This window comes from Dendronephthya gigantea, unplaced genomic scaffold, assembly GCF_004324835.1.
Source record: "Dendronephthya gigantea isolate DGI-Jeju-01 unplaced genomic scaffold, DenGig_1.0 000018F, whole genome shotgun sequence".
In the NCBI taxonomy this organism is placed as follows: Eukaryota; Metazoa; Cnidaria; class Anthozoa; order Malacalcyonacea; family Nephtheidae; genus Dendronephthya; species Dendronephthya gigantea.
The window spans coordinates 2,476,363-2,497,834 of NW_021163028.1; the positions used below are offsets into that span (position 1 = coordinate 2,476,363).

The 21,472-nt window shown below is 36.5% G+C and overlaps 2 protein-coding genes and 1 long non-coding RNA gene across 6 annotated transcripts; 1 reads left to right on the top strand and 2 right to left on the bottom strand.

The window, feature by feature from the left end:
* Positions 1 to 1,222: 1,222 nt before the first annotated feature.
* LOC114520972 (synaptotagmin-1-like) lies at positions 1,223 to 6,781 on the bottom strand. Of its 3 annotated transcripts, none has more exons than XM_028541346.1 (7): positions 5,871 to 6,781; positions 5,347 to 5,471; positions 4,627 to 4,720; positions 3,951 to 4,111; positions 3,169 to 3,560; positions 2,647 to 2,770; positions 1,223 to 1,994 (listed from the first exon to the last, which is right to left on the bottom strand). In XM_028541346.1, the coding sequence occupies exons 2-7, from the start codon at positions 5,462 to 5,464 to the stop codon at positions 1,687 to 1,689; spliced, it is 1,197 nt and encodes a 398-aa protein (XP_028397147.1). In that variant the 5' UTR covers positions 5,465 to 5,471; positions 5,871 to 6,781; the 3' UTR covers positions 1,223 to 1,686. The 3 variants fall into 3 exon arrangements, with proteins under 3 accessions (XP_028397147.1, XP_028397146.1, XP_028397145.1); XM_028541345.1 differs by having other exon boundaries at positions 5,853 to 6,780; XM_028541344.1 differs by having other exon boundaries at positions 5,347 to 6,781.
* Positions 2,135 to 19,647, top strand: LOC114520975. Its single transcript, XR_003686745.1, has 3 exons — positions 2,135 to 2,454; positions 4,636 to 4,880; positions 19,562 to 19,647. It is a non-coding gene; the product is annotated as an uncharacterized LOC114520975 (long non-coding RNA).
* Positions 9,011 to 21,294, bottom strand: LOC114520973 (synaptotagmin-12-like). Of its 2 annotated transcripts, none has more exons than XM_028541347.1 (4): positions 20,905 to 21,294; positions 19,539 to 20,153; positions 10,020 to 10,161; positions 9,011 to 9,764 (listed from the first exon to the last, which is right to left on the bottom strand). In XM_028541347.1, exons 1-4 carry the CDS (start codon positions 21,052 to 21,054, stop codon positions 9,451 to 9,453), a joined length of 1,221 nt encoding a protein of 406 aa, XP_028397148.1. In that variant the 5' UTR covers positions 21,055 to 21,294; the 3' UTR covers positions 9,011 to 9,450. The 2 variants fall into 2 exon arrangements, with proteins under 2 accessions (XP_028397148.1, XP_028397149.1); XM_028541348.1 differs by lacking the exons at positions 19,539 to 20,153; positions 20,905 to 21,294 and adding exons at positions 17,486 to 17,632; positions 18,331 to 18,583 and having other exon boundaries at positions 9,014 to 9,764.
* Positions 21,295 to 21,472: the final 178 nt, after the last annotated feature.

A 21,472-nucleotide genomic window follows, 5' to 3' on the forward strand; every position in this document is an offset into this window, starting at 1 on the left:
TCCTTGACTTTTTCTCACTAATTTTGGACGTTTTTGAACAGAATTTGGCCTTAAAGCAGCTTTCTTGCTGCAAGAAAGGTGAATAGTTTTAACGTGATAGTTCTATTTCTTCACAAGTTTGTTGTTGCTCAAATATATTTGGTTTTGTACGCCTGTTCACCTTTTGAATACTATCGTTGTAGCTCTGAATACAGTCTCGGACCTATGGTTTCCACTCAGATGTTCCATGCCCCCAAACGGGCTCATGTATTATGGTCTAAAGGCTTAGGAGGTTTCTTATGGTTTTGGGTTTTGTGGAGGTTGAAACATGATTATCATGATATCATTGTAAGTACTATTACAATATAATGTTGAATTCATCAAGTTATGCCGCTATCCATTCCAATGTGGTACAACAGCTGCCTAAAATAGACGAAAACACTTCTCAATGTTTCAACCAAAGGGCATTTATCAGGAGAGTTGTTACTTTACCAACTCTCCTGATAAAGACACTTTCAATGGTTGAAACATCAAGAAGTGTTCTTCTCTATTTTAGGAAGTTGTTATATGACATTTGATGTGAAGTGGTTTGAAGATATGCTGTCACGCTGCTCTGTTGTTACATATTAGAAGGAATAACTATAGAACACCCTGCCATGCATTAAAGCAACACATTTCAGTAGATACACCCATAGTTTTTTTAAACACTTTATTAAGACCCACGTATATAAAAGCTAACTTACTTGGGTTGATAGTTAACATTGCAGGGTATTCTATAGTTGTGCCCAGGTCAAAATGTGTTAACCAAGACACAGTCGTTTGATGAGGCTCCAGTCTAGAATCTTTCATTTTTGTGTAGTAGACAGTTGTGAGAATTTGTACCATCAAACCATGGAAATTTGACATACATAGCTACATAAGGCAAACACATCTTACTACTGTGTTATTTCCAAGTAAATCTTGTGATTATAATGTGCACCAGCTTTTCTTATCGTATTTGCTAGAACCTCTTGTCTGCAAAACTGATACTGTTGACAAAAAACTGATTATTTTTTTTTTCAACTCTGGTTTGATTCCAGCTTTCCTGGCACAAAACAAGCCCACAAAATCATTTTGTCAATGGGCAATATTTGATTATGTCCATTTTATACTTAGCAATAAAAATCCTTGCTGAGAGCAAGGAATTTTAACACAATCAACCTAAAAATTTAGGGTCACCACCATGCTTTGGGACCTATTGAATTACCACCAGAAGAAGATGATTGAAGATGAATAATATTGTGAACAGCATTAGGTTATTGTTGTGAACTTTATATTTATTTTTACATTTTGGAAAGTCTTCCCACGCCAAATATATATGGTCTTTTACAAAAGGCATAAAAGATGATGGAATTCTTTTTTTGTGTATGTCGTCTTGCTCTGTCTGTAATGAATATCCCCCTCTAAAGATGTTAAGGTCTCTAGACTTCTGGAGGCTTAAGCTAATGACCATGCTTGCTAATAATTTAATGGTCCGGCCTACAGAAACATACATACCAGACATAACTTGTCTCTATGACCTGATTAAATATGCACCTACATTAAAAAATTCCCTGGCACCCTTGAAGCTTTTAATCATCTAATAAGATTTCAGCAATTGGTTAGTTTCAGTAGCTTTGCAATAAAAAATGGTTTATTCACCAGTCCAGTTATTTTTTTTGACTATTTCTAGTTACTTAGTGCATGCCACTGTGCAATAGGCTTTTTTGGAGAAGCCAACATATCTTGCCAATGTCTAAGTTCTGGCCCACCTGATGCTAGTGCACCAATAATTGTCTTTCCTATAACTTCACTTTTGGACATTCTATCAAAGTCTAGAACTACTACCATTAAGGAGGTTACTTCAATTTTTTCAAAGGGAACAATGAATGTAAAAGTTTCATTGTAAAAGGGATTCAATGTCCTTTTCTTAACCGTAGTTTTTTTCTTTTTGCCTTGCTTTCCATCAAAGATTGTGCAGATTTTCATGTAGGGATCTACATTGAAAGGAAAGAAAGGAGACAATGTAGCATATCAGTTTTAATATCCAGTTAAATTTTGAGGCCAGCTGCCAGTGACAGAGATATTTTACTGGTGCTGTTCAGCTGTTCATGATGTATGGCCAGTTGTATAAAAAACTAATTAACTTTTAACTCTAGTTGAAATTGAAACAGAATTTGCCTATGAGAGTCGTGTATTTCTTAGTTAACTAGGATTCAACCATGCAAAATGGGGTGAGACCGTGAGAGTGAAAGAGTTTAAATACAACCGCCAACCGGCCCCTGATCTGCTATAAATCCAGATAAACTTTGAGATCAAGAGCCCAGAAATATAATAGGCCAGCTTCTGGACCGCTGAAATACAAAATTTTTAGAACTGAAAATTTAAAGTATGGAGCAGTTCGCACGTGGGGCTTTTTCGACGTTTGAAGAGTTGTGTTATTGCAACATTTCTCAGGTAAGAAACCCGTAGTTAAACTAGTTTCTACATGGTTGTTTGTTCATTAGATCTGCACATAGATGTACGCATTTGCAGCTGTGAATTAGTGTCCAAAGATTTAACCAAGTAAAAGCTTTCGTCGTTTCCAAACTCTATGTGGTACTTGTCAAGTGGTACAATTAAAGTCGGAGCTAAAAGTCCGAAACTTGCCTGAGTATCCACCTTCGTCTGTGCTTTTTAAGTTCTTTCCCTCGAGTATCGTTATTTGTAATTTACCGTTGGCTGGGACGTAACGTAATGCAAAGCAAATTTCACCTAGTTCTGGTGTTACTTTCTGAATAAAAAGAGAGATTTGGTACAATTATAGAATACACTGCCAATACAGTGCATTATGTAACTTATGTCAAAGATCTGTTGGAGGATCAATTTTAGAGTATAGAATTGCCCTGCTCTTCAAAATAGTGTTTATTCTTGTTCTCTGGAGGTCCAAGTCATGCATTAAGAAACATAAAACAAGGTACATTTATCTAGAAGACTATATGGCATTCACTGTTAAGAGTTGCATGTGTTGGCAGGGTATTCTATAATTGCTCTGACAAGTGAGGGATTTGGTTCTAGTTTGGGGTAAAGGTATTGGATTAATCTATCTTTAGCATACTGTGGTGGTAATTCTGTAAAGTCTTACATGATCTATAGTACTTATACTTCATCTATACTGCATGCAAATCTTACCGTTCTCCATCCTGTGCTGGAAGGTGGGGTTAGAATCCTCCAATCTTCAAAAGGATGTGCCAGGTCCACATCAATGAGAGGTAGCTTTGCTATTCCTATTATATCATGGCCAGAAAACCTATCAAAATCATAAACTTCCATCGCCAGAATTCGATTACCGACATCACTATATGGTAGATTTTTAAAATGGAAAGTCTCATTGTACACTGGGTCCAGTGTCCGTTTTTGCACCTTTGTCTCAAATTTTTTTCGTTTGTCTGGTAAAAGCATTACTCGTACATAAGGGTCTGAGTATCCACCAAAATCTTTGGCGGGTACATTCTCTGCCTCAATTATACCAACTGATAGTATGTTTTCAGTAAAATCATATGCCAAAGTGAAATGAATTCTGCCTGAAAATGAAAAATGGTTGTATAGTCTTGAGATATAATATAATGGCTCCCATAAATGTTTTGTTGCAGCAAATAAAGATATTTTCTCTAGCCAAAAATTGTGAATAGTAAGTTTGGCAAATAATGATCGAATCACTAGTTTGAAATTAGTTAATGAATCACTTGTCTGAAAAGCAAGTTGCATATGATATTTTATCAACCTATTAATTAATACTTTTGTTATTTTGATTACTTGCCATGGTGAATCATTAATTTTATTGTATACATATTTTAATTGCAACTATAGGTAAACCATATGTCTTAATTAGTATATTGCACTAGCTACACATGTTATGAGATTTATATTGAATGAACTTGTTTGAGAAAAATTACCATGTCGAGTTAACATACCTATGGCTACTTCTGACCCAGCTCCACCCTCAAACCCTTCACTGTTATAATCCAACTCATCCACTGAAGGTTGGACTTTTTCATGATAACTTGCTTTTACCAATTGAACACTTTTTAAATCAATGACCTCCTGATTTTCTGCTTCTGTCTCTGCTTCTTTTCTAATATTTAAATAATGAATGTAAAGATTAGTTGCTCTATTTCAATACAGTTCTTTCTATATATAAGTCTACACTAAAACAATATCCCAAACGTTGTCTTATGATATCCTGTATATCGGTTGATATTCCATATACTAATGCATGGAAGGGAAAATTAAATTTATCCTGCTGCGTAAAGTTCAAAACTATCCTGACAAACAGTCCAGAACTTTAGAGGCATTTCTCATCCATTCAGCCTAACCAAACAGATCATATATAATATGTTATGGAATATGTTGGTTCTAAACTACTTTTCTCACCAGAGAGGAAGGATAATTTCTTTGCAGTGCTATGATTTACATTTCACAGACTTTACAACCCTTTGCCACTATCAACTCTAAAATATTTCCTTCAGCAGTCAGTAGGACAGAACATAGAACACTGTATCAATTGCTTTATTTTTAAACATTTCTGAACTGTTCTCTGGTGCCTGGAAACTAATGGTATGCACCTAAGAACCTAAAAAACTTCATTACCTCTTACAGCAGCATTTCTTGCATATGCAAACAAGACAGACAAGGATAAGAAGTATCAGCACCCCAGCAAGAGCTCCTGCAACCCACAGTGGAACTACAGATAGAGGGGCAAGATTTTTTAATGTTTTGGCTAATCTGCTGTCACGGCGGGGCGTCCTATGCATGGTTCTGAAACTCAAACATAACACTTCCAGACCAAGGAGATTCTGCACCACTTTTTCATAACAAGTTGATACAACATCCCGGTTGAAAAAGTAAGTACATTAAATTTTTAATATTAATTCATTATTTTTGTATTGCATATATGAGAATAATCAAGAAGAAAAGAGCATGAAATAAGAGTTCAATGCGGAGCTAAAACTGACCCGAAGTGTTGTGCTATAGTAGGAAAAGTGGCAAACGGCCCCAGTTTGGGATGGTGTGCACAAAATTTATTAGAATTCAATGCGAGGGGGTCTATCTGACATAAACAAAATTCGAAACGTACATGCCAATTATGTATTGCTTCGCAAGAAATATCTTCGAAACCTTATGAGGTGGTAGCTCATTTTGAATGGGCAGAAAAAACTTTGAGTGTAACCAATTAGTGGTCAGAAGCTGTGGCATAGGTATACGTGATGTCTGATGGTTTAAATTCAGCAAATTAATGCAGAACCTAGAGGAACCATATAGTGGAAAGTCGGTTCGTTGGTATGAATGAAATAAAACAATCTTGCTTACATGGCAACGCTTTCTTTAGTTCCAAAACTAAGTCATTTCCCGCGGTGCCATTTCCAGGCTTCGATAAGGTGTTGTTATTTTTCCCCGGCATTGATCTCTCCCTGATTGTATGCTTCATATTCTCACTGAAAGAATATAAAGAGACGGTCCTTATGAAACTCATTAAAATTGGTAGAAGTATCCATTACGAGCGGGATTAGTAGTAGTTATAGTAACACCGCCGTTGCAAAAGATATTTAATTCTTTCATCTGGAAGAAGTGTTTTTAAGAATTGCATTAACTTAGTCATAGAGCTATCCAATGTATTAAAATAGGTTCCATCCAATTAAGTCTAAGGAGTTATTGTGATGATGAAGAAATTATTAAGTGATACTCGTATAACGTGCTTTCGTTACAATCTTAAAAGACCATTTTATAAATCAAAATAAATTTAGCAAAATAAATTTAGTTTGTGAAACAAATTCACCGTAATATGATCAATATTTATATGTACTCATGAAACTCACCGTAAAATCTTAAAATACCTGAATCAAATTTATTGAAGATCAATACTTTCGCTCATATATTTCTCTTTATATTTCAATATTTCTAAAGCATTTCTTATTTCACCACGTCTGTTGAACTCAGTAAGGTATCTTGGAAAATATTGAGTAGTATTTCCATTTCTGATAGTTAAAGGTGTTTTACTATACGGTCGTGATTTAAGATCATGCTTGATCGGAGATGGCTGAAAAACAGACATTCAGCTGGTGGCAACGTTTTGCAATGCGGTGATAGTGCATATTATAGTGAAGAAGACTACAGTATCTGAATCTCGTGGTACACTGAAGTACACGAACTCCTAACTCCAGTGTATATATGAAGTATATATTTGGCTTGTTATATCCACATATACGACGCCAAACAATGCCCAATTTAGGGGGAAATAAATTTCTTTCAAAAGTTCCACGGCTTCCATCTATAACAAACACCTGCTATCTGCGAGTTCTATATACCAAAGAGGACGCCCTAAATTCATATAGTCTGCAATTATAGTGTCGTATAATTTATCATAGTTGCCAAATATTTATTGTACCAAAGTGACAACTTCGAATATATATGTAATTTTCGCTCGCAAAATATTTTAATTGTTCACACGATCTGATTTGCGATCTAATTTGAATTGTGCATCCAGTTTACTTCTAATGACTTTATTTTGAGTCCAGTTTACTTCCGATGGATATTTTGTAGCCTGTTGAAATGGTTAGCGAAACGATAGAAAATCGACTGTTTTACAAGTATGCAGATGCAGTCCTGCTTTAGTAATAAACAGACTATATTCCATTATTTCCATACGTCACCAGGGGAAAGGATCGGACAAAATTAGATCGTTCGCCGGAACAGACTTTGTAATGGCTTTTGAATTTCTGTTATAGAAGCCTTTTCTTCGAAAAAGTTTAAATGGTTGAAGTCTATTATTATATGCAGATACCATATACTGACAGTATGAACAAGAGAAAATATATGCGGGTAAAGGGACCTACCCCTTTTCCCTCTCATCCTCAAGTGCCCCATGCACCGCCTACTTCCCCACAAACGTGTATTAATTGACGGAATTGTGGGAAGCGGCAGGCAGATTGTTTCATTAAATAAAAATTCAGAATTTTCCTATTTTGCCATGTTTCACCTGCTTACATAAATTACTCTCGACAATTTATCTCAAGGGCAACACTAAAAACAATATCCTAAAAATAGGAGCATTAGTCGTACAGCCGAAAATATCCAGCTGTGTCTTATAATTTAATATCAAAGACAAAGATCGATGGAAAAAATCAATACTATATATGCACATCATGTCATGCGCCTTTTAAATGCATATACAAGAGAGAATGTTTGTGTTCTCGAATTATACCTTTTCTGTGTATTTTTGTGTGGACCTTCTGTATGTATTCTGTAATCAAGTCGTCGTTTCCTTATATGTCTGGTGTGAAAATTACAGTTTTCTGCAATTGTATTTATAATATAGCACCTAAGAAAAACCTCCAACGGAGGGATCCAGTCAAAAAAGTTTTCTATAATATAAGAATCGCGTGAACGGGTATATATGATATAAACCGTGTACCTGAAAAAGAGCTGTCAACTCAAGCCATAACTCGAAAAGTAAAATGTTTTTGTTTTGGGTAATTACGTTTGTAGTATGTGGTAGAAGCGAAAGCAAAGCACAAAACGGCTTCATTGAATTTGAATGTCTTTTTTTTAATATAAAGTTTATGTGAAACAAACTATACGCGGAAACTATAATAACCAAATGAACTTACCGGGCTGGTTGAAACGTTTCAGTTGTGGTTCTAATTCAGACACAAACCACGAATAAAATAACTTACTGTATGGAATAGTAAATCGAGTAAATCTTTGACATAGCTTTTTACTTTTAGATAATTTAGTATGGCACAATAGGAAGCTATCTTCAAGGGCCGTTTGACTACTCGGATATGTTGAGTGTTAAAAATGTTTTTGAGATAATGTGTACATTACACATATCTTAGATAGGTCGTAAATTGTAAACGTACATCAAAATGGCTTTTCTTACCTTAATTAAGAGACATTCTTTCATTCTGAAATAATTCCAACTGTCGTGTGACCGTATAGTAAGATCTGCTTTGGCGATTTCAATGCGCGAAGCCTTTGGCCTTTTAAAGAGTTAAAAAAGTTTTTAGACGCCGTTTCCGTCTGTATACAAATATATTTAAGTTAGCCACAAAGATGTGTACCTGTGTAATTAGCGGCTAAACACATACACCTTAGTGTACAAACGATCCAATCGATTTGGCTTGCATATTAATGAATGTGGCATATTAATAATATAGACGCATCAATACCGAGCCATTGGATTATCATTGAGAAGCTTACCGGCGCGAGAACCGGATTAAAAGGCAGATGATGACCTATGTTGATTTGCTCGAAATGAGAAATTTGATGTTATCATGAATTTTAGTTTTTAATTTTCAAACTATACTTGTTCAAAGAATGTTGACCGTTTGGGCAGATTAAGATATACGCCAAATAATTGATTAAAAATGTTTCGCAATCTCGTGTCCAGGTCTTTCCGCGTACAGCTTATGGTTTCAGAGTTACGATATAAGTTTCCGTTAGTTTTTTAGATATAGTCTATATCTTAGCAGTAATCCTTTTTAGACTGAAACAATAACTGAGAATTATTACGCTGCCATCTTTGTCTTTGGAGACAATTTAAAGCCGAATTAAGGACCAGTGCCAGTCCCTTTTTGTTGCTTGCGTTGGCGCGATCGTCAACCGTGCCGACATAAACGATAGAAACTTCAATCAGCCCTGGCGGTATTAACCTATATTGCGCTATATAACCACAACGAATTACTCGGTATGATATATTTAGCTACTGGTACATCGTTCGACTCGCGAGCTTTATTGAACGTTACAGTTTATGTAGTGTTTATGTAGCCCGCGAGACTGGATTATATGGTGAATGTGAAATATATATCCCTATGCGGTTTAACATTTAAAATAATATTATATTCAACTCATCAAATGTAATGGTTGGTCCAAATTGTGTTGGTAAAGCATGCAGGAAACATGACCAGCTATGTGTACCAAGCCAAAAGATAAAATAGATGTAAAACGCGAAGAAAACCATTTTTCAATTGCTAAGAGTTAAGTTTTATTACATCGTAATAGTAGGCACATATTATTCAATATTTTAAAGAATACTTATTATATAATAATTAATATATTTACATGCTATCAATATATTAAAATTTATGACACTCGAATTATTACACTACGTTTTAAAGTTATAAATAGGAGGCAAGCTCTTATCCTGATCGCTATAGCTGGCATGGCAGTTCTTTGAAAACTTTATGCAGCCAGACGGTATAGATGTACAATAGTGGAAAGCGACTATCAAGTTCAATAAACGCCCAACCAAATTTTATAAATTGCACTGGTATAGAACATGGTGAAACTCAGGATCTCTGAGTACATCTGTGGATACTCTTATTTATCATTATTTATCCTGGAATATTCCGCGTGAAATCTCCCATGAAATCCACTTCTGGATCTTTTTCTTCCGACGTCTATAGGCATCCATAACTATCCCAAATAGAACACCTTGTGCCACGCGGCTACGGGCCGCCTCGGAAACGCCAGCATTTGGTTCCAATGACGTAATGCGTTATTATGCACAGGTGACCCCATGACAACCCTCCCCAACACTGTAGTCTGATCTGTGTCGAAATTTTTATGTTCAATTGTTATGAGAAATCCGATTTTGTGCAAAAAGTTCGCCGGCACATCGAATATCATCGATTCATTGTACACCGGATTTTTCTCGTGTCGTCTCACTGAAGTCTTCTTCTTTCGTATCTTCCTTCCAGCATATATGAGGCACACTTTCACGTAGGGATCTGACAGGGTAATAGTTGACAGTTAGGGATAATAGCCTATCCATGCTAATACATGACTGTTATGGAGTTTGATAAGGAGACTGATATGGTGGGAAAACTGCCTTAAAATATACCTTATCGTGTTTAGTTTTATACACAGCTTTGTCTGCGCTAAATTGTTCTGCCTGTTCTTGGCGATCCAGTCAGGGTTTCCATCGTACATATGATGTATATATAAATATTTGGTGTAAAATAAGTATAAGGAAGTACACTCACTTGGTACTGTGGTATGATTTTTTGTAATTGCATCTTCTGATTTTATCTCGATGTTCTTCGCCTTCATAACAACCACGGATAATCTTTCTGCTGTTGGAAGATAGCTTAACGACAGCAATACCTCGGTTTCGACTTTTTTCGTCTGCAAATAAACAAAGTGTAATATGTTTGAATATTCATAGCCAACTTGAGGTTGCGTGCCCCGTATCACAGCCGGGGCTGCGATTACGGTGTACCATGCAGATTCGCTGGTCACGATATATCGTGGTTCCGTGTTGAGAAGCAACAGTTAGTAGGAAAATAAGGAAATGTTAATTAGTTTGATAGATTTGGTATATTTATTTGGGTCTCTGATATTGAAAAGCCTCACTGCCTTTCTGGTTAGTATGTATATATAATCATCGGGAAAGGATAAGCAACTCTGGAATTGAGGGAAAATACTGTGTAAATATGCATGGGACATATAACTCTATCAATCCTGAACATTTCTCTCTGAACGCTATTGCAGGAAGTTTACGGCGATGTAATTACGAATGATCTTCTTTCTAACAGAACGTTTTTTAATCTGTATCGCACTTGATAAACAAACGACTTTGGCTGAAATAGCCGTAATTCAGTATGCTGCTATATTCTAAATCTTTACTATAATACGAACTATAGATTACTTAGTGTAAATGACAGTCTTCCCCACGCGATAATCGCAAGATCAGCTAATACTTTAAATATAAATTATGAGCAAATATTTATGAAATGTAAAACAATAAATCCTACATCATCGTCGCTGATGTCCTCAAAATCTTCGTCTTGAAGTGAAATTCGCATGATGAACTTTCGACTTTGAAATAACCTTTAACTGTATAAAGCGAGTTGAACTAACTTCGCCAATTGCATGTACGTTTGCATGCAGCAACTGCAATTAGCAATTATATACACGGTTTCAAAAAGGAAGACGTGGGGACTATTGACCTAGTGTTGACGTCACATGAGACAAAGGTTCTTTGTGTTAACATTGTTCTCGCCCTTGAGAATTGAAGTTGATTGCATTTGGTATGGGAAGTCAATTTGTAGTTCGCCTAAGTACGTAAACTGAAGAAGAGTTTCATTCTTAATTCTTAAAAGTTCAATGTTTAGCTCTATACAGATCTACCAAAGAGGAAAACTAGCTTTTTGATATGTATATGGAGATAGATTAAGAAACTGGCATAGCAAAGTCTTTGGTGTTTTGCAAACCACTTTGCTGTTGTTTTTCTCGGGTCACTGACTTTGTTTCCAACCAGCGCTGTGGGAAAACGACAAGATGGTTTTTTATTGTTATGTTTGGGATCAAACTATACGTCCAAATTAATCAAGTCGGAGCCGCATCGGCTCGTTAATTTACATTTTAATCAACTCGTATTTTAAAATATGGTATACGTATATAACCTATAAAACTGTCAGAGGTGCTATATGCTCTAAATGAATATAGGCGAGCGTTTCACTATTTAGATCGTATAATGATCTGAAAGTTCGGCAGAGACGAATCTCTGGGTGCTATGTCCGGGTCAGGCTAACTTGGCAAAAGTATCTTTTTGTTGCCAAACGTCATGCATCCAAACTCGTTATCCCATCCTCTGATCATCGCGATGAGAAATGATCCTGATGATCCAATCCTCATTAAATTGAGCTATTTAGACGCCCTCGCCATCCTGCGCAGGCGTACAGAATGTTTTCGCCGAAAGCGTTCCGTTTTTTAATCATCTGACATATGACGTATATGAACGATTTGTTAATTGACCAGCCGTGCGCGTGGGCCGGACACATGCTGGCTTATTACATTAATTGAAAATAACAATATTTAACGTGGGTTCATTTTGCCAAAGCATCTTCACAAATTGAGACTTGCACGTGTAGGCTGTAATATTGCGCGGCCTTTGGGCTCTGTGGACTATTTTATCTCCTGATTCTCCCGTCTGTAACTTACCAGTGAACGTGCCAATTTTAGAAATGGAACGTAAAATTTGCTTTCTAATGACTCGTTCAATTTTATTCGAAATCGTTCATTTTTATTTATTGTCTTTAGTTTCGCCTCAAAAGGTAATCCCAATTGCCTATTTTCTTCGACGAACTTGGTAGTTCTTTATTTTAGATTTTGCCTCAATTATTATGCAATGTATTCGTCATACGAACACTATGGTTACGTGTTTAGGAGCGTTTTCAGTCGAATTAACACTGGTCACTGGTTTTAATTTAATGTCACGTCATTGTCATTTGATTAGAGAGGTTAGTATTGGAGCACAGGGTCATGCAAGGTTATCACAAATATTTCAAAAAGTCGGTTGCCATTGCCATTGGTTTGGTAGTCTTTTCGTGTGGTTTAACAAGATAGAGTATACCTAAAAGATTTAAATACAAAAGAAATATTTCCTCTAAGGTTCAAAAAGACAGAGCCAAGGGAATTTTCTCTTCAAACGCCTTTTGTTCCAGCTTCGCTTATGCTTCGAGTCTTGTGCTTATGTCGAAGCTTGTTTCGCACGCTTCATTGCATTTCATTGCTTTACCTTTTGTCTTTCCTTATGCTTATGCTTATTTCACTCGTGTGAACCCACTTTTATGGGGTAATTTGATTTTCTGACTTCTTTTTACTTTCTTGAACACATCGATTAATGTTTATGAATCCACACACTACCATTATTGACGTCATAACATGGTATTTAGAGATGACGTTTTCGTGTGTTTTTTTGACGTATCGGCATTTTGTATTTTTCGATCACTGGAGGTATATCCCCTCCCAATATACCCCCTATAATGTGGCCTACGTATTTGATGACGCGCCATGCAAACGACTCTTACTTGTTTTCTTCCGAAATTGTATATATATTTATACATGATGTACAATTGACTAAAGTATGCATCTCTACTGCATGTACAGAACATATTCGGAATAAATTAAGGCCTATTCGGAATGAAATATGGTTAGCTTCAGCTTAAAAAGGTTACCAGGTCGTGGATGATGTCTGCCCGATACTGGATGTGTATATTCGTCCTTGCTAGTATACATGTTATAAAATCTTAAATTAGAAATATAGTCATTATAGGACATGGCCTTAGAACTTGACCACTTCCAAGGGGATCTTTGACGCTGTACACAACTATACATGCAAAGACTTAAAGTGATCAGTTCTTGCTCAACATATTAAAGTCTATTAACGTTAGATTAGAGCTTAGAGGTATTGTGTTTAGACAGTCGGTCACACAAAGCGAAAGTGCTTATCGTGTACCGGTTATTGTTGTACGTTTGTTAATGAGGGTTGAATAGGATTATGTAGGTTAAACTAATGCTATATAATAAGATAATAATATAATAATATAATTAATATATAAAATGTTTTTAATGTATTAAGCGTCTTTCCGAAGTTCATAAGAAAGTCACAGGCATGCATGCACTGATATTTATAATATGACACGGATATATATATATATATATATATATATATATATATATATATATATATATATATATATATATATATATGTATATTTATTTTTTTTTCCCCCGGGGGTCCTTCTCGTATTATTTCACGCGGTTTTTAGTAAATTTGCTCCAAAACTATGTCGACATGCAAACTACGGAGTACGGTCACTATAAGATATAGCTGATTGTCCTGCCTGCAGGACAGCATAACTCCATCACTGGCATATCACAACATGCATTTATAGCACTTGATATGTTAATGGTAACATATCATCTAATAAATAACATCTCTCTACTAGTGTGGAAAACACGTCTATATACTGGTTTGCAAAAAGTATGACAACTGACTCGCTGGTCATCTGTTAACCAATATCTATATTCATGCTTGGTTACTATACCCTCATCACTGTATCTACACAGGTCTTCCTTGAACATCAAGCTAAATTGAAGTTCGACACGAAGCCTATATACTATAGTATAAACGTGTTTTTCTAACCGATCTTTTTATGTAGACTTAGTTATGGGCTTAGTACGGTTTATAGAGTATACAAATATGATACTTAAAGTCTGTTGATCAAACAATATACATGTGGAATTGATGTGGCCATAAGAACCGTAATGGCCATTCCTTCAACCCCATATCACCAAGGTAAACCAAACCGTGTGAACAATTTACAGCGCCTACCTTTCCCTCTTTCGCGTTGCTGCTCCGGTTCAATGTTTTTTGATAGTTTTTCAAATTTACCGTAGTATTTGGGAATCCCAGTAACGGGAAATTAGGAAAATGGCCGACCACATTCATTAAAGTTTTGTTGACAATGTCATTAAATTTCAAATACGCACATCGTGGACCAAGTTACGAGTTAAAATATAAATGCAACCCGAGTAAAGCTCGTATCTCTCAACCCCATTAAAGTTTGTCGATGTCAGGCGTTACCAGCGGTCACTTGTATCAGTGTATACATTTAATACACAGTATTACATAATTTTCCAGACTTCTATCAAAAGTATGGCATGCAATAAGTAATCTACGATGCAAAATCGTTCAAGTATATCGCGTAGAAAGGGTTTTGTCATTTTGATTATGGGATCAGATTTGTAAAGGCTTCCTATATGATTGGCTAATCCTAATCGTTTCAGTTCAATATTTCTCTTCGGAATTTTTCCATTGTCTTGTAATTGCCCGTAATGGCTTGTTTTTCAGCCAAAGTATTGAATTTGCTTTTTGTCGAAAACGTATAAGATTATCGATATTGTTTAGTGCTGAATATATACGCCAGACAAAAGCGGAGTTAAGATAATCAGGGGAAACTGTTCATGATATTTTGAAGCCTTAATTTATTTTAAGCTATTTTGGAAGAAATAAGGGAAAGAAACTACTTTGCCATGCACGCATGCATTGCCCACATGCATGCGCACGTGCATGAAGTTCGAATCCCCAATTGCGCATGAATATATACATGGACGTGACCATTGAATTTGTTATTTTGATTTGACTGCATGGACCTTTGGTAGTTTTAGTTGGGTTGTAAGAATAGATTGCCTAGAAATTAAGCGAAAACTTCGTCGTCTCGTACAAATGCCCATCTTAGCATTTTCAAGTTTCACTTTCAAGGCTATTTTTCTGTACTAAGCGGTCCGCGTGTTTATATACATGCCGCTTTGCTGTAATATCTTAATTCCGTTGCTCTTTCGAAATACACAACCTAGCCATGGCTGATATTCACCTGATATCCGGCAACAGGTAGAGTTTTGTAAATTGGTTTAACATTTCCTCCTATGAGTAGAAGAGGACATTAAGTTATGACCATCAGGGATGTTTAAGGATGAAAGGACTGGCCGCTGCATGTTAGTTGCAAAATTTGCTTTCGAGTTAATTAAAACGAAAAGTGTGGCCAAAGGAAAGGTTTTCGTTCCTAAAATTATGAGGCCAAAATATTACCTTGTTCCCAGAGCACCACTGATCACTGATCAGGTAGGACTAATGACTGAGAAACTATAGGGAATACGCTATGACACGTTTAATGAATTTTAAGTATGAAGCAGGCTTGTGCGGAACTGTTGAAACTAAAAGAGCTATCTTAGTTGCACGACAACCTTCATATAACGAGAACACACCCAAAAAAAGAGAATACGAAAGAAACAAATTGCTCTTTAAAGATACTAACTGCCTGTCGACGTTCGATGCTTTTGAGATTCTCCAAAGTGTTGTAATCGGAAGCACTGAAATACAATCATTTCCTGCGGGATTTGCTTGAGCGATGATTTGTCTGAGTTTAGCAATTCCGAAAAGATTTTTTTTAAGCAAGGGATGGCGGGGTGTCTTCCTCAATACATTTCGTGTTGGAGGACGTTACAACGAGTGATAGAGACTTATACGACTGCAACTGATAACTTGATTTTTGTTCAATTTTTCCCCTTCATCGATATCGTTATTGATATACTTGTTATATCCTTGATACCAAACACCCCTTGTGCGTCTAATATGCATATGCTATGATATGTCATGACACAACCCTTTTCAAATTAACCGTATATGCATGTGGCGTAGTTTAAGAGCTATAGCCTATACACACTAACTTGGAATTAAAAGGCTTCATGCAGGTTTTTTGTATAGACATTACGCACTGAATAGTTAATATTGTTACAAATTTTACTTGTTAAATAACTTATAAAATTTTATGTATTTTATGCACATGTATTTGTATGTGGTATTATTAATATGTAAATTTTAAATAGTAAGCCGTGCTTTCTCGCACGTATGAAATAAAATTAGGCCTCCATTACGGTAGTACACTATAATTTATACACATGCTTTTTTGCTCATTGGCGTTTGAATTTTTGGCACGATCGTCTTGGCTCCATTTATAATTTGGCGCCAACACATTACAAAATATAGTTGTTCATACTAGAGGTTTAAGTGTCGTATAGTTGTTCATACTTCCAGCTACATATATTTAGGTTGGCTTGGCTTCCGCGGTATTTCGCAATAATTACCATTTGTATATTAAATGAGGTTTTTTGTGTGTAATAAACTACGTTTAGTTGACCCGTGCTGCGCGCTTTTCTTCGTGATAAATTTTTGCACCAGAAAGCACTGTATTAAATTAATATTCTTATATATATGTTATATATATAAATTGAACGACTGTGTTATATGATCCTACAATATGATACTTTTGGTAATTCTGTCAGTGAAGTGAATGAACATTTTATCTTGCTATCGATTACCTGTGCGTTCATATCTTCTCACAATCCAGCTTCCAAATTGTCTTCGATTTTTTCTCAAAATTTGCTCTTAATAAGATTTTTTCCTCAAAATTTGCTCTCAATATTTGCTCTTATTTTACCCGCGCGTTGAAGTTTGTATGTATGACAGACAGCGTATTGGCCGGATGCAATATGTGTCACAGGATGGGACGTGATTCATTTATGTACACAATTTATCATATGTCAACATACAGACACGCACAGTTTTTGCCCACAATGTGTGGGAGAAGAAGACGTTTACATATACGATTACTGTCAAAGCTAGACTTGCACGTACAGCCGTATAGCAAGAAATAAATTCTTATCTCTGCTTAATTTGAGAGGCAAACGAGTTTCATCTCATGTCACATATCAGAAGAAAAAAGGAGCATCCCTCTTTATTTCCTCTATTCAATACTTATAGTTGTTGAAATTTGTATTAAGGATTATTATTAAAATAGACTGAATTATAATACGGTTTAATTTTCGATGAATGGATATAAAACATGCCCTCCTACGCAGACTCTTGAATGCATTGCGCATATAAATCAGTGAAATTAAACTATTACGTGATCCTGAGAAAGGCGCTGTGTATGATAAAGTTGTTTTTTTGTCTATCTATTATTAGCACTGAGCAAATAGGATAATGCATGTTATGGAAAATATAGAAAAATCTTTACATGCACTTAGAACTAATCAAATACAGTCAGTTTAGTGACTTCAGTCTCTTTGTAAAATAAACTCGAAGATTTTACATATAACCTACCATCCGACTATCCATTTTAAACTCATTGGCAGACTTCGGCCAAGTGTCGGCGCGTTTTCGGCCTGGACTCGGAACGTCGCGTTCTTCCACAGGCTGAGACGCCCGAAAAAGGTAATTGAAATATTGTCCGTCCATGAGATAACGCACCTTTCAATGTTAAGAGCGTAAAACTGCATTTAATTCAAAATTTACTGAATTTGGAATGTAATGTAAGACATCTATTGAGAAACACAACTATATATACAAGGACAAATTGGTGTGCACTCCCCCTCCGAGGGATTACGGTAATCAACAAAGGCAAAGGCATGGGCGCTAATCACTTGCAAAAGATTGAGGTGACTGAGCACTTCAGGCCACCTGTATCTCTCGCCTGTCGTGTAGTTCTTCTTCAGGGCTTTTTTTAAGGAATCCGTTTCAGAGTTATCCATCCCCCTGTTTAAAATACAAGCAATGTTATGTAAAACATACAAGCATGTATCCACCCAATATTGTTTTTGCGTACAAAGTATGAAAGGAAACAGGGGGATGTAGTTGGCCCCTCAGAGGTAGGCCTACTACTGAAGGCCAATAACACCTCCCTGTTAGCATTTTGGCATTGTTGGCAACATGGATACATGCTTATATATATGTTCTATATAACATTGCTCATATTTTATGCGGGGGGTTGCTTTCTCTCAAAATGGCTCCTTAAAAAAGGCCCTGTTTGTCTTCAGTCCCATGTTAAGGAAACATCGTCATGGAGAAATGTTTCCTGGGCTGTCTGTTATCGCTTTTCCTAACTGATATATAATTACATGAATACATATATTTCAAATGATATATTGTGAAGTAGTATACACACTAACCACTTTCATCGCGTTGAAATAAAATGCTGTATAGTACTTTTCGTCATCTGTCGGGATTGCTTCGAAATCAGCGGAAGATTTAGTCCAATTTGTGCCCATTTCTATGCAGGCCAACGACGGCAGACTCGTAGTATTCGCTATGCATTTTTAACTTAAAGTTTAAGGTCAAAGATGTAGCGTAAAATGTTGATTTTTTTTCATGCGTTGTTGTCGTACGCGATTGTAGCCGAGCAACGATGTTCTCGGTTTGGCAATTTCCCTCGTCTAAGTGTTGATACACGGGTGTTGTAATTAAATGTGATTGTTTTATTTGGATATGTAATTATATTTCGTATTTGCTTTTCTTGTAAGTCAGATTTGATCACATGCATGCAGCTTTTGATATACCGGACAGGTGCGAATGTTTGTATATTTACCGCTGTGAGTATATGTTCAATATCAGGGCGTAAACTCTATCATTCTGACATTTAAAATAAAAGTTATGCATAGGGAAAAACGGCGGTCAGTCAATTCCACGCTCTATGCTCTGCTGTCGAGCGGGGGAGAGCAAGCGAGCTCGGCATTTTAAGCCCTATATGTCATTATCTTAAGGAAGATAAACTGAACGCATCGGAGAACAGGTGACTGTACTTTGGAAGTATGAAGTAATGCCATATAATTCAGCAAGTGAAGAATACAGAAAACAGAGTAGTCCAGATCTAGTGTACTAGATAGTACAGAGTAGTCTAGATACAAACTGGAAGCGAAAGGTTATTGTCGGCAGTATGGTTTGGTGATGCGATTAATTTCGGCGTAAGTTCTAATCTCACACATGATGCAAATAAGCCCCTGGGTAATTAGCCCGCCTTCCCTGATGACGCGCTGCTGGATGCAATCACCGCAGAGGACCGTGAAACTACTGTATTTATGCAGAAATAATAAATATTAAACGCTTCCTCGAACTGAGACTGACCTTTGCGCTGAAATTTATCCCAGAATGAATCTGGCGTTTCTATTTATCGGCATACCAGCCATAATAAGACACAAAGCTAATCGGGTCGCAGGGTGCAATGTTGGGTGTAACGAAAAAATTCGTTATAGACAAAATATAAGTTAAGGGTTTTTCAATTTTCGTACATACAAACGAGGCGAAATTATAATGAGGCAATTGCATAATCTATGAAACATGATGGTGTATATTATTCCTGGCAAATAAACTTCAAACTCACCGATTTTTTAAACAATTTCTTAGATACTTCCCGACTCTGTCCAGGAGCTGATGTGATATTTTCTGTCTCCATGACAATGTTGCATTGTCCAATCAGGATATCCGCACATTCTTCGTCGCCAGTCTGCCATACAGACAGAGAGAACTTCCCTTGGGCGAGGTCAGCCTCGCGTAAATTAAACTCAAACTCGTGTTCATAGGATAACCTGTGTACTCCTGTTTGTACCTCACTCCTCTGTTTCTCGTACCAGTCCTCTAGCTGGAACTCCACCATCACGAGTGTTTTGGTTGTACTGCTATATTGCCATGGAAATAAGTCTTCTGCGAAAATTCGTTTTAAAACGAGGGTATCATTGTTGCCTTTGTACTCGACGGTGAATGTCAATCTTCCTGTAAATGCAGATCCTTCCTGCTCAACGCTGTTTCGCTCGGATATATCACGTAACCGTCCGTCGGATATGCCTCCTTCTTCCTTAGCATCGTTTCGTCCTGTTGTTGCTTTGGAGAGCAGACTGCGACAGAGTTCAGCGTGTGAAGGATTGTGTCTCTTTTCAGCGTTGCAAATGCTACATTCCGAGCTTATTGATTCCCGGCGCCATGGAAGGCCAATCGAAATCTAGAATTGCATTCAACATTGTTGTTCAACTATTTTACTTGATGGGATTAGATGCAACTAAGCACGAATTCACGGGGTCAATATGTCCTGGGAAGATCTGATGCCACCTCTATTTTCATCCCCCTGATATACAATTAAAGATCTGGTGATTTTTGCGCTTGTGGGAAGAGTCCCTTTGAAAATGTGTATAACTTACTTACGTTCTCTCTCTGCTGAAGCACGTGCATTGTTAATATTTCTTGTGCTCATATTTCTTCCACATGCAGCTATAGTCCGTATAGTTGTTTTAGGGGCTACATGATTCTGCCAAAAATCTTACTCCCAAAACGCATCAAAAAATGGCTTTCGCCAGATGTTTCAAAAGAGGAGAGGAATGTGTCTCTAGCTTATCTTAACAGTGCTTCTCCCTCCCAATTAATTAGGGCCAAGACTACCAATGAACTCCTTTTTAAATGCATCAGAATTAAGAGTTATGATTGATATCAATAGAGCGTTAAGGTTCACTCATATATAGGGACGAACATTTATTCGTGTCCTTACGAATCCGTGATAGAACTGTAAAATCACAGTCTAATCCAATTTATAAAATTTATATTTTTTCCTTATGGCATAGCTAGCTGCGTCAACATCTATATATGATTGTCCGATAGAATGACATTAAATTTGGCTCACGTGCAACGGGGGCACTGTGGCGAATTTAATACGGTATGTATCAGTAAAAAACTAAGGCAAATACATTCAATACATTTACCAATTTGTTCGAAGCAGATGTTGTTGCGCGGTCATCCATGACTTCTCGTAATTTGGACAACTTGTACCATATGCAAACGATCATCATCATTAATGTACTAAACACCGTTACAATGATGGCAATCTTAGCTGTCTCATTCAAGTTTAGCATTGACCATGGCTAGCTTTGCCTTCCTTTCATATCAATTCGCCGTTCAAATCCATCAGGCATGGTCTTTGTAAACGTTAGACCGTTTAATGATAACATTTGATTTGGACACGCTTTCTTACGTATATGGGCTACAGCACGAATCTTTTAGGGTTTATTTTTTCTTTCCTCTATATAATCCGTCTAAATCCGCAGTTATTTTGCATAATTTCTTTGCATTTTGAAAATGTATTATAGATAACGTGAATCTGACAGGTTTTGTATTTTTCTCATTCAATGTCTTCATTGTCCTTATTGAAAACAACCTGCCATTATTTCACATTGTTTACATGCAAGTAGCTGTATTTATTGTAAACTTTAACCATTGATATTGTTTATTCGGAGTCTATACTGATCTTACAGCCCAGTCAAAACACTTCAG

Bases quoted from the DNA above. Each gene is read 5' to 3' on its own strand.
- LOC114520972 (XM_028541344.1), bottom strand. From the start codon at position 5,509: ATGAGTTTCATAAGGACCGTCTCTTTATATTCTTTCAGTGAGAATATG. The intron at 3,561-3,950 runs GTATGTTAACTC...TTTCATTTTCAG, and splicing joins TGGGTCAGAAGTAGCCATAG to GCAGAATTCATTTCACTTTG. The intron at 2,771-3,168 runs GTAAGATTTGCA...CTTTTTATTCAG, and splicing joins CCAGCACAGGATGGAGAACG to AAAGTAACACCAGAACTAGG.
- LOC114520973 (XM_028541347.1), bottom strand. From the start codon at position 21,054: ATGCTAAACTTGAATGAGACAGCTAAGATTGCCATCATTGTAACGGTG. The intron at 20,154-20,904 runs GTAAATGTATTG...ATGCAATTCTAG, and splicing joins CATCTGCTTCGAACAAATTG to ATTTCGATTGGCCTTCCATG. The intron at 9,765-10,019 runs GTGAGTGTACTT...TTACCCTGTCAG, and splicing joins AAATCATACCACAGTACCAA to ATCCCTACGTGAAAGTGTGC.